The sequence below is a fragment of the Oryctolagus cuniculus genome, chromosome 15 (genome assembly GCF_964237555.1).
Source record: "Oryctolagus cuniculus chromosome 15, mOryCun1.1, whole genome shotgun sequence".
In the NCBI taxonomy this organism is placed as follows: domain Eukaryota; kingdom Metazoa; phylum Chordata; class Mammalia; order Lagomorpha; family Leporidae; genus Oryctolagus; species Oryctolagus cuniculus.
The window spans coordinates 7282016-7294168 of record NC_091446.1 but is presented as its reverse complement, the minus strand read 5'-3'; the positions used below and the strand labels follow the sequence as shown (position 1 = coordinate 7294168).

General features: G+C 63.5%; 1 protein-coding gene across 13 annotated transcripts in view; it reads right to left on the bottom strand.

Moving 5' to 3' along the window:
• Positions 1 to 4421: 4421 nt before the first annotated feature.
• Positions 4422 to 12153, bottom strand: part of CHST15 (carbohydrate sulfotransferase 15) — a 73262-nt gene continuing 65530 nt past the window's right edge. For 10 of the 13 annotated variants that reach the window (XM_017338088.3, XM_051833524.2, XM_017338089.3 and 7 more), the window contains exons 7-9: positions 8878 to 9000; positions 7620 to 7767; positions 4422 to 6615 (exon numbers count right to left, since the gene is read on the bottom strand). In XM_017338088.3, coding sequence (XP_017193577.2) covers positions 6425 to 6615; positions 7620 to 7767; positions 8878 to 9000 — 462 coding nt within the window. In that variant the 3' untranslated portion in view covers positions 4422 to 6424. The remainder of the gene's footprint in view (positions 6616 to 7619; positions 7768 to 8877; positions 9001 to 12153) is intronic. The other 3 variants (XM_008249390.4, XM_070058295.1, XM_070058296.1) reach the window with 1 other exon arrangement.

Sequence of the window (12153 nt, the reverse complement as noted above, 5' to 3'; positions counted from 1 at the left end):
GGATGCTGGTGCCCACGCAGCGGCTTAACCCACTGCGCCAGCACGCCGCCCTGCGCTCCTAACTCCACGGGTACGTATGCGTGTGAGTGCTCTCTCCTGTCCTACACACCTCACCTCTTCTATTTGTTCTCCCAGGTCCACAGCCTATCACGGTTACCCTCGGGCTCTGCGCGGCGAGACTCCGGCCACCTGGAGCAGCTCTGAGGGAGGGCGGGGGCCGGGGGGCCACAGGACTCAGTGCAAGGGTGTGGCAGCCACCGAGAGGACCAGGACAGGGGCCACAGGACTCAGTGCAAGGGTGCGGCAGCTACCTGGAGGACCAGGACAGGGGTCCACAGGACTCAGTGCAAGGGTGTGGCAGCCACCGCGAGGACCAGGACAGGGGTCCACAGGACTCAGTGCAAGGGTGTGGCAGCCACCGCGAGGACCAGGACAGGGCCCACAGGACTCAGTGCAAGGGTGTGGCAGCCACCACGACGACCAGGACAGGGGCTCACGGAGAGGAGCCCAAGGCCTTGGGGGCCTGGCAGGAGTGGACTGCAGCAGGGCTGGACGCATGCTGGGCTGGTCCCGGCGCCCACTGGGGAGAGCCGGGCCGCTTCCCGCTGGGGCTTGGCCTCTGGGGCAAACAGGGAGATGACCCCGAGAGTGCCCAGGCTGGGGAAACCTCAACAGGAACCATCGCGGTCCCCAGCACCCACCTCATGCACCACCCTGATCAATATCTGTCCATTTCTGATCAATATCTATTTCCAATCCATATCTGTCCTTTTCTGATCAATATCTATTTCCTATCAATAGCTGTCCTTTTCTCTCTCCATCATTTCTGGTCAGCATCTGTCTGCCACCCTAGGTCCCAGCTTCCTGGGGGCTGGGCCTGGGTCTGCCTTCCCGGGTCCCCACATGCCCAGACCCCAGCTCTGCTGCTGAGACCAGGGAGAGAAGCAGTGAATGAGCAAACGTCTCACCCCCACCCACATCCAGGGCCCAGCCCGGGGGCTCACGCAGACAGGCTGGTCCCACCCCCACACATACATCCAGGGCCCAGCCCAGGGGCTCCCGCAGAACAGGCTAGTTCAGGGACTACACTCTGAGAACACTCGACTCGGATTCTTCCCACACTGCCTAGCTGGGGTGCCTTTGAGGCCAGGCCTGGGCTGAGGCCAGCGGGCGGGGCGGTCCACTTCTGACGTGACTCGGGTCCCAGGGCACCGCTCAGCCCAGCCAGCCTGTGTTGGGAGGTGAGGACAAGGTGGGGCCAGCCGAGGCGGGGCGGCGTGGATCTCAGCAGCAGAGTCCAGTCTGTTCTGGTTCCCCCCAGAGAAGCCCCAGGCACCACCCAGGTCCCGGGGGATGGGGCTTCAGAACCCCTTGGCCCCAAACCACCCCTCTTCCCTGTGAGCCCTGACATAGGGGCTGCAGGGCGGGGAAGCAGTCCTGACGCTCCACAGACCGGCTAAGGGGGACACGGACCCGCGCAGGGCTGCGGTGCACTGTGGGGCCCGGGGTCAAGACCTGTGTTGACATTCTGCTGTTTCTTTCTGAGGGTCTGAGCTGTGTGGCCTCAGGCAGGCATGCAGCCTCTCTGATCTTGTTTATGCTTGTTAACTCTGACACTCACTTGTCTGCGTGACAGACCTGAGTGAGCAGAGCCAGCTGTGGGACGGCCCTCACAGGAGCTCACCCAGGAGACCCGGCCTGGGACCCGGCCCACCCGGCTTCAGGCCAGGGTCCCCTCTACACACACTGTGCCGCTCAGGGTCAGAGTTTGCTTCCTTGCTCTGATCTCCTGCTCTTGCAGGGAGGGGACCCCAGGGAGCCAGAGGGCCAGGCCCCCACCTTCACTTTGCACACAGCCTTGGCAAGTACCAAGACTCGGGGCGGGGTTCAGCCTTGGCTGAGACCTGCCCACTTCTAGGTGTGACCAGGGCCTGATGGCCACAGGGCCTCTTTCGGCACGTGGAGAGCCTGGCACAGCACAGAACGCAGCCCCACTCCTGGCCCCATGGCTTCTGTGCTCACGGATCCCCCCCCCCCGGAATCCGGCCTCCTCCAGGCTACGGCCCCTCTCTGCTCTGTGTCCCAGCACCCACGCCCTCAGCACGCACGGGGCTCAGGCGCTCCTGGCTCTGATGTGCAGGCTCAGCGGCGATGCACGGAGCCGCGTGGCCGTGCTGTGCCCTGCAGCTCCTCCCAGCGCAGCTGCCCGGTCTGCTCCCCTCTGCCCAGGAGGCTCCACCATGCTCTCCGGCTCATGCAGCCCAGCAGGCTCCCCACGGGCCCAACGCCACCTCCCCACGCTGGGCCCTTGTCTGCCCAAGACCTGCTGGGAGCAGGTGCGCCCAGGGCGAGAGTGTAGGAGGAGCGAGGGGCCAGCCGTGGTGTGAGGGTTGGAGCTGGGGTGTCAGGCAGGACCTGGGAGACCAGTGAGGCACCTGCGCTGCCCTGTGGAGCTGACGACGTGACACCACAGAGTCCAAAGCAAGCGGCACCAGCTGTCTGTCTGCCCCAGGGCTCTCCCCTGGGAGGCCAGGCCAGAGAGGGCAGCCCTCTCTCTCCCCACCAGAGGGGACCTGAGTCTCAGGCCCCTCCCCTTGCTCCCCCATCCCGCTCACTCCAGCCACAAGACAGGAAGGCACATCTGTTTTGGAACAGACGTGTTCAGAAGCTTTGCCCCCCCACTTCGGGCAGCCACACCCATTCCCACCTGCTGCGGGCGTGGAGTCACAGGTGTGGAGCTGCAAGGGGCGCCCACGCCACCCCTGCTTCTTGGGCCAGCTTGGAACGCCCTGCCAGTTGGCGGAGCAGCGGCCTCCAGCGGCAGCCTGGGCCTAAGCCCGGAAACCCGTGGACACCGCGCTCCCTGCTGTGGCAAGGGGACTGGGCAGATGTGGCCTGGGCGGGGTGGGGGGCCCAGACGATGGAGGAAGGTGGAAGAAGGAGCCACGGGCCTGGATGTGGGCCAGGCCAGGCCCCAGACTGCCCGGGGCCTCCGGGAGGCAGTAGGCCTGCTCACCTCTGGCTGCAGCCAGGGACTCTGGGGAATTTCTTCTCCCACCTCCCAAACCAGAAGCAAATGCACAGCTGTTGGCTCAAACACGGAGTCCGGGGCAATTTGTCACAGGAGCCACAGGAAATCCCCCCACCCCGCCCCTGGGCTGCTCCTGGGCTGCTCCTGGGCCGCAGGAACCTGGCTGGCTCCTGGAAAAATCTGACTCATCAAAGCAGCGTTGCTCAACTGGACGGGCCTCGCCCACGGGAGAGCCGCTGCCCGCAGGGTAGGGTTTCAGGGGCCACAGAAAACATTGCCCCACCCCCACCCCGCCATCTGTGCCTTCTCAGCCGTGGCTGGAGTGCTAGCCGGGGACACCAGTGCCCAAGGAGTCTTCGTGGGGAGGCGCCAACCTGCACGGAAGCAGAGCTGGCGCCTGCATGGGGAGGGGGTGGCCCCGGGGCAGAAAGGGTCTGGGAGGGTGGCGGCAGAGGGAGGCATGCGTGCCTCACCCCTCAGATGGGCACCAGCCTGTTCTGCACCCCCAGCTCCCCCGCGCCACCTCGTCCTCGGCATCGGCACAGGTGCATCCTTGATGAGCAAACCCACCCCAGGGCCTTCCCACATCTACGCCTGGAGGGGGAGAGGCCTCCCCGGGGGTCTCCCCAGAAACGGGTGCCCAGCCCGCTCCACAAGCTGCGTCTGCCTCCCCTCGCCCCAGGACTGGCCCAGCCCCCAGGGCCTCGCAGTGGGACTGCGTCTACAAAGGTCTCTGGAGAGGGGACTGGGGTCAGGCGGGGTCCTCATCCGATCTGACCAGCGGCCTTACAAGGAGAGAGGCAGGGCCAGTGTTGTACACCCAGGGGGACCACCTGGAAGAGGTGGCAAAGGGCAGTCAGCAAGCTCCATCCAGGGCTCCAGCTCCGAAACAGAGGATAAACAGGTGAGCGCCACAGCCCCCAGCCTGTGGAGTCTGCCATGGCCACCAGAGCCCGCCCACACGCTGGCTCCTCCCTCAGGCTGGCCCAGATACCCCAGGGCACATCCGGGGGCACCGAGTGTCCGGTGAGTGACATGTGCCCACAGCCGCCAGGGGCCAGGCAGGCAGAGCAGTGAGGCCTGCAGCCCCCTGACCTTTTGAATTCCAACGTCCGAACACAGCCCGCCCACGTCCCCCCACGACACTGCTCCCGCAGGAGCCCTGGTAAGGACTGAACCCCCGGCCCTCGGTCCCACGTTTCCACCTGCGTGTTGTCAGCACGGTCGCACCCCATCTCTCACCAGGTCAGTCCCCTCCCTAGAGTGTGCACAGCGCTACAGGTGAGCGAGACACCAGGCTGTGTCCCCAGCCCACCTGTGCACATCGGACACGGCAGGCAGCAGCCCCCAGCCCACGGCCACGATGGAGAGGGAGGCCACACTCTGCAGGCACCGCTCAGAGGGCGCTTTAATTGTGTCAAATGAACGAAAGGACAGTGTAACTGTCAGTCACTCAACATCCCGTTCACGACAGAGGGAACACAGTGGAACACAACCCGGTGCACGGTTGGTGGGGACCCACGCAGCTGCCAGGCCAGGTTGTGGGCCGAGACCCCTTTTTGCTTTGGTTTTGGATGGCAGGCTACAAGGCCACTGCCCCCAGCAACAACCTGTGCTGCCAACAAGAGCCGGCCCCGCCCGAGAGAGAGCAAAAGCGGCAGGCGTGGGCTTTGGAAGCCGCCCGAGAGGGACAAGGCGTCGGGATGGCGACGGTCGGCACAGAAGGGAGGGGCCTGTGGCTGTTAAAAGTGATCCGAGTAATAAACCAAATAATATTGGAACTCACACCTTCCGCAAAACTTCTGTAAGAAGCAGAATTACACCACGTGTTACCCACACGCTCGGGGACAGACGCGTCCCTCGCTGTCACTGCGGCTGGTGTGAACAGTTAAGCCATACGCTGGAAACAATGACTGATCGGCAGAGAAGTGAATCTATGACGGGACTGTGTCCAGGGCACAGGGCCTCGTAGCAACGAGACTGAAGGGGATCCACTCAGAGAGCACCCACACGTGCACACTCTGGGGTACAAATAAATACACACACACACACACACACTCACACACGAGGCTCGGGCCAGATTCCCCTGCTGGTTGCTGCTCCAAGTGCGGGCTACAAGAGAAAGGCGGGGGGCTGTCTTGGAAAGCGGGGTGCCCCGAGCACCTCCAGGGACACAGTCAGTGCTGACGGCCCCTCCCACCTCCCAAGGGGCCGCAGAACCCCTCCCCGAAGGCAGGGACGATGGCACTGGGATGAGACAGCTGAGCCCCCTCGGGATGCTCCCACAACCAGGGCCCGTCCGTCTCGGGCGCGCAGGCTACAGCCGAGGTTCGCATGTCCCCACTTCGGTGCACGGACCTCCACCTGAGAACGCTGGTTCCGCTGAGCGCGAAGCTGGGGCTGGGCCCAGGGAGCGCCCGCATTCTCTGCATCTTCCCCGTGACTTCCGAGAAACGCCAAGACCATCAGTCCATCCGGCCAAGCAGCCCACCACGCTGCCAAATGGCCTGGAAGTTCCATGACGAGCATGGCTCTCGCAGTCCTGTTCCCAATCCTGGCATCATGCGTTTGGCCCAGGCTTAGCCTGTGCACTGCTGCCGAATCAGTCACCACACCTTGTAGTTCTGTGAATGTGTACGGAGTTTGGGGCACAACGGGAGGGCGGCCCGCCGGAGCCCGCGGCTGCCCAGACCCCAAGCCTACAGCTCCTCCAGCTCTGACTGTGAACGCGCGAGGACGGCTTGGGTTTCCACAGTGTCCACCAAGCGTCCGATATTTTGGGGTTGCTCTTTCTGGCATTAACAGTGAGACAGGGAGGTGGGACTTGCCCGATGCAGGGAGCGGTCTGGTTCAAACGCGTTCCTGTTCTGGGGGAGCCCAGTCTACAGAGGCTGGGAGGGGGTCAGAGGGAGGCGCGTGCTGCCCCCAGCAGCAGAGCCGCCTGGGCTCGTGTCCGGACAACAGAACGGCTGGCTGTGGAGAGGGGGAAACACTGAGGAACCCGTTCTCGGGGGGCTCTCGGTTCTCTCCCAAAGAGGCCAAGGTTAGCAACCCACCGGGCTGCGCGGTGCCTGTCCTGCTAGCCTTGGGGCGGGGCCTCTGGCATGCTGAGTCCTCGGATCCAGTGACTGTCGCCTGCACAGGGGCCGTCCCCCAAGGCCCTCGGAACCTCCCAGGGAGGCAGAGTCTCCCACGCGCTCTGATGCAGGGCCCGTGGCGGGGCTGGACATCAGAGAGGAGACGCGAGACGGTGCCGAGGCGCCGAGGGAGGCGGAGGCGGCTCCAGTCACAGGGGTTTCTCCACGCTGTGAGGGGAACAGCTCCCCATCAAGAGAGTGTGCTGAAACCATGGCGCCGGTGGTGAGGCGGGCGGGGCGGCCACAGGGGCAGCTCTCACGGCGTCTTCCAGGCGAACGCCTCGTCGGCCAGGACCCGCGCCAGCCTGGCGTTGAACGGCCCGTAGAAGTCCTGCAGGATCTTGTGTGTGACCGGCCACATGGGCCCCAGGCTCCGGTCCTCGGGCCGCCGCACGTTGGACGCAGGGCTCTTGGTCAGTAAGGCCTCCTGCTTCTCGCTCAAGGGCCCTGGAGGAGGAGGAGAAGCTGTGAGGGGGCAGGGCAGGCAGGAGGTGGGAGGGAGGCGGCTGCGCAGCCGGCAGCTCGCTTCCAGGAGGACTGGAACCCGGGGAGGTCCCCTGCCTGCGCTTGGCCCCTCGGGTCCCGGCAGCCATCCCGGGACGGGGCAGCACCCACCTGGGCTCACAGAGCCACTTTCCGTGGCTGTCAGCCAGGCCGGGGGCTTCGATGCTCTGCTCAGCCCTGCTCAGCTCTGCCCCAGTCCCTTCTACCTCCGTGTGCTGCCACAGGGGGCCCTGTGGTTGGGCCATCTGCACCCTGTGTGCCATGGCCTTGGCGATGAGGGTGGGGAGGAGGCCACCTGCGCCCACGCACAGAGCCTTCTAGCTGCATGGCCACCTGCAGCAAGGCCAGGCCCGTTGCAGGCCAGCTGGGCTCCTCTCTGGCAGCGCCTGGGAACCCTGTCCACACGGGCAGCGCCCCAAGGCACACACGACTCTGCCACCAGCGCTGTGGCGGGCAGCGTGGCTGTCAGAGCAAAGTGCCCCTGGGGACTGGGGCATCTCAGGCTAAAGGCAGGCTCCTCACTCACAGAGGCCCAGGAGCCACGGCCAGCTCCTTCCCCCCTAAGCCCCCAGTTCCCTGCAGGACCCTGCCCCCCATGGACATCCTGTGGGTCCCTCACAGCTCAGCTCTCAGACACTTCCCGTCCCCGGTCCGCTCGGCAGTCATCAGTACGTGCCCACTGTGACGGTGCCCCCTGCCTGTCACCAGGTTAGTGGAACTGCAGCTTCTTTCTCTCCTGCGGCTAGATGGTGAGCTCCTCCTACCCAGAGACCCTCACCACACCGTGCACCAAGCCCCGTGTCAAACAAAGGTGCTGAGCCGGCCTCCCCTGGGCTGTCCCCGGGCCGCCCGCTCAGCAAGCCTGTGTCAGGCCCAGAAGTGCTCCCAGAACAGCCGGCGTCCCCGGGGCTCACACCGTGCCCATCAGCAGGAAGCAGGATGCTTACCCAGGTTCAGAAACCGGAAGACCTTGTGCATGGTGTACTTGACATTGGAGGCGTGGTCTTCCAGGCGCAGGATGAGGAACTGGTCCTTACTGAAGACGGTGAGCCAGTCCAGGAGGTACACAGCATACAGTCCGACCTGCAGCCTCACCTAGGGCCGAAGGACAGGGGCACTGTGTCAGGAGCGGTTTCCCAACACCCGATGGCACTTCTCCCGAAGCATCATGGCTGCCGTCACAAACCAAGACAGCCGCCCTGCAAACCATCATCTCCAGGCACTGCATGGACTTGGAAGTCAAAAAAAAAAAAGCTGCTCTGACTTAGAACAGTGATTACGAGCGGCTGGGGGGTGGGGACAGAGGGAGGTTGGACAATGGGTGCTGGAACACAACTGGAGTAGCAGTGCTAAGTTCCGGGGCGGGCACTTCATGGATTGCTCAAGATGTTGCTGGGGGGGGGGGGTTGCAGCCCACGTCAGGTGCTGGGTTCAAGTTCAGACTCCACACCCAGGGTGTGGAGCACACCAGGGTGCTAATGTGCACCCTGGGAGACAGCAGGGTTCTCAAGTACTTGGGTGCCGGCCACCCATGACGGAGACCTGTACAGGGTTCCTGGCTCTCAGCTTCAGCTGCTGTGCTCATTTCGGGGTAAGCCAACAAATGGATACTCTCTCTTTTCTCTCTCTCTCTGCCTCTCTACCTGTTTAATAAATATTTTAAATAGTAATAAGTACAGTAGAGTAGCTATAATCCTTAACAATGCATTTTAGTCTGTATGAAGAACTGGGGGCCAGGGCTGTGGCGCAGTGGGTAAAGCCACTGCTTGCAGTGCCGGCATCCCATATGGGCGCCAGTTCAAATCTCAGCTGCTCCACTTCCCATCCAGCTCTCTGCTATGGCCTGGGAAAGCAGTAGAAGATGGCCCAAGCACTTGGGCCCCTGTACCTGGGCCCCTGCAGCTGGGTGGGAGACCTGGACAAAGTTCCTGGATCCTGGCTTTGGATCAGCCCAGTTCTGGCTACTGCAGCCACCTGGGGGGCAAACCAGCAGATGGACGACTTCTCTCTCTGCCTCTCTGTAATTCTGCCTTTCAAATAAACAAATAAATCTTTAAAAGAAAAACTGGAGAACAGGAGCTGTACAGGAAAGGCAATGGAAGCGCTAACTGCTGACTTTGATCAGTTTCTGGTGCCTGCCCCATCGCGATGACGACTGTGCACCCTGAAGACAAACCCAAGTCACCCACTCGGACTCCTCCTTACCTCCCTAGTCCCAGGGCAGGGTAGGGAACTGAGATAGCAGAGCAGTCTCGGGGCAGGTGCCCAACACACTGCAAACCAGGGCCTGGGAAACACAACCGCCCAGGGAAGGCAGGGCCTGCTGGGCTGCACAGATGCGGGGGAGAGAGAACAGAAGGGGGGGATTAAAGCAGAGCCTAGAGGTCCCAGTGGCCCCGCAGAGGGAGGGGGAGCCATGAAAAGGCCTCAGAGCCCTGGTGGTTCCCAAAGCTGAGCCCGCAGCACCCCCTGCAAGGCCTGCTCAGTGGAGGCCGGGGCCCCACCCACAAGAGTTCTGATTCAGAAAGGCGGGAGAGGGGCCCGAGAGTTTGCATGTCTCACAAGTGCCAGGGGCTGCTGCTGCTGCTGGCCCAGCGGCCACTCTGAGCCCCTGCTTGGAGGCAGGAGCGGAAGACCTAGGAGGGGAAGACAGCCACACAGCAGGCAGGGGTGGAGGGAGGCACAGGAAGGCTGGGGGGAGGAGGGCTGGGTATGCCAGGGTCCACGTGTGTCTTAAAAAGCCCCCCACTCCCCTCCACCATGGGCTATGGCTGGGAAGGGTTCACAGCTGGGGGGGACATCTGCTTCCCATCCCAGACAAGAAGAGGCAACGCTAGGACGAGGGGGTCCCACTGCATCCTGTCTGCCCCACCCTGCCCGTCAGCATGAGCTCTCCAGGGACTGCCCGCAGCCATGTCCCTCCAGGGCTCTCCCTGTGGCCAGAGGCACCTGCTAAGCCCCCGCCTCATCCTGCCTAGCAGAGAAAGCTGATCTGAAAAGCACCTGCCTCCTGCTGGCTTGGGAGGCAGCCAGGGAAAATGGGTTCCCAAGGCCATTGGTGCTGGGCCTGCACCCTGGGCCTGCCTGTCACTAGCTCCAAGTGGCAGTTAACCTCTGTGTGCCTCAGTGTCCCCATCCGCGAAACGGGGGTGGAATTAGCAGATCTGGGAGGACCGAAAGTGCTTGGGTCAGTGCCTGGTTAGATCACTCCCCTTCTCTCACTGGTGGGGTTTTTAAAAATCTGATGATCAGGAAGTTTCAGACACACACAGAGTGGAGACAGTATCGATGACACTCATGACCTTGACATCGGGGCTCAAGGACGTTCTGATGGCCACAGCTAGCGTGCCGACAGGGAGCAGAGGAAGCAGCTGTGGAAACCCCGCCTCCAGGTAGCCTACACCCGGCACGCTCGGCCCTGTGGCACCACGGGTGGCAGGGGGAGATGTTGGGGCCTGGCCCACGCGAGTTTTTATCACCGTCACTCTTCAAAGCGGTTAGGAAAAATGTTGCGCAGGCTCAGGGGCTCCATCCTGTCTGGCCTCTCCCTGCCCTCCCAAACCCAGCCCAGCTTAAGCCGCCTCCTGCTAGGAGTCCCCCTGATGCCAAATTAACACCTGTTCCTTCTCAGAGACCCTGTGGTCAACAGGGCCTGGGGCGGGGTTCTAGCCCCCTGGCCTCCCCATGCTCCCCCTAGCTGGGCCCCTGCCTCTCATAGTGCCCATTCGCAAAGGAGAGGCCTTGCATGGAGGAAGCTGTCAGCAGGGACAGTGTGGTGCAGACACTGAGGCAGGGGGCACAGGGACCCCCTCCACACTCAAGCCCACTCAGCACCTGTCTCTTCGACCCCCAGGCCTGCTCCCTGGTGGGGGCACAACAGCTCCTAGGGACCGGATTCCTGGGGAGACGCGGGACCAAACCCGTGCCTGCAGGAAAGTGGGTCGCAGCCAGGATTTCGGTCCCAAATCCTCCAGGAACTGGCGAGGGCTGCCTCTCGGAGGCTCAGTTTCCCCAGATGTAATCAGGAAGCCCCAAGCCTGGGAAGGCCTTGCTGGTGCTCAGGCCATCCCGGCTGCAGGCCTCGCTCCCCAGCCAGCCAAGGAGCAACACTTTCGACCCCTTGACGAGCTCTGCCTGGCAGCCCCCATCTGCCAACAGGCACGTGGGCAGAGAAAGGTGGCAGGAACAGGGTCCCTCCAGTCCCGGTCTTCCTCCTTCCTGCGTTTTCCTGGGACATCTCCTGCCGGATCCAGCCCCGGAGGAGCCCACCCCGTGGCCCCCGGGTGAGTCACATCACCATTCCCCCACTGAGGGAAACACGGTCCTGCACCCAGTGCCCGGGAGGCACCGGAGGCCTCGGCATGCTGCACTCACAGCTCAGGATCCCCGACGCCTTCCCGAATGTGCCCTGCAGGAGCCAAGTCAAACACGACGGTCAGCAACAGCCACACAAGCGACCCTCCCCAGGCTGCTGTCACCCTCGGCGCCTCTGAGGGCTGTGGCCACCCCACCAGGGGTGCAGGGGGCCTGGGGAAACTGTCTCTTTGTGTGGCTCGGCCCGCACAGCCCTCGCCCAGCTCCATGACCCAGGACAGCTCTCAGCTGGACTCGGGCCTGCAGCCCTGTGCAGGTGCAAGCCGGGCCTGGGATGGAGTGGCAGGCGGGCAGCCCCTCCTGGGCCTCAAGCTGCTCCCTGAACAGTGGTCGCTGGGCAGTGGGACAGGAGCCCTGGCTTGGTGGCTGCAGACAGGGTGTGGTCAGGGCACTGAGCACAGAGTGGTGCCCAGGGAATGCCTGGAAGATGACCGAGTGTCGGCTATGGAGGAGGAGGAGGCCCTGGTTCACGGCATACCCTCGGGCGGGTCCCGCCTGAGTGACCTTCAACCGCAGGCATAAACAGGAACAATAAGCAGCGTTAAGAGCCAGGACCACGGTGGGCCCCGCGTGTGCTCAGCCTGCGAAGCAGAAAACCTGCGCACGCAACTGGTCTCCCCCTTCCCCCCCAGCTCCCCCACTCCAGCCCACCCTCCAGGCCTTGTCCCGACCCTGGGCCACTACGCTGACCCAGCCACTGGCTCTCCTGCAACACCCCCCACCTCCCTGCTCCTGGGAGCCCACCACCCCTCAACCCCACCCCCACCAACCCAACCAGCACCGCTGTCCCAGGGCACACCTGCTCCAACCACCCCAGCCCGAAAGTCGGCCCCTGGCCAGCAGAACAGCAGAGGCAGGAAGTCACTCGCTCACCCTCATGATCTCCACGGGAGCAGGTGCTGAGACCCTCAAGCCAGCGGAAAGGAGAGCCCTTCCCCAGGGGCCGGGGGCACGCGACGCTCTGGGTCATGGCCACCGCACCCATCCCCGCCCTGGGCTGCTTCTGCTCACTTGCCATTTAAGGCACCTGTGTCCCAGCAAACTCCTATCACACATTCGCTTTCCTCCAGAAAATCGATTGTACGATTTCTGCAGCCATGAACCTGA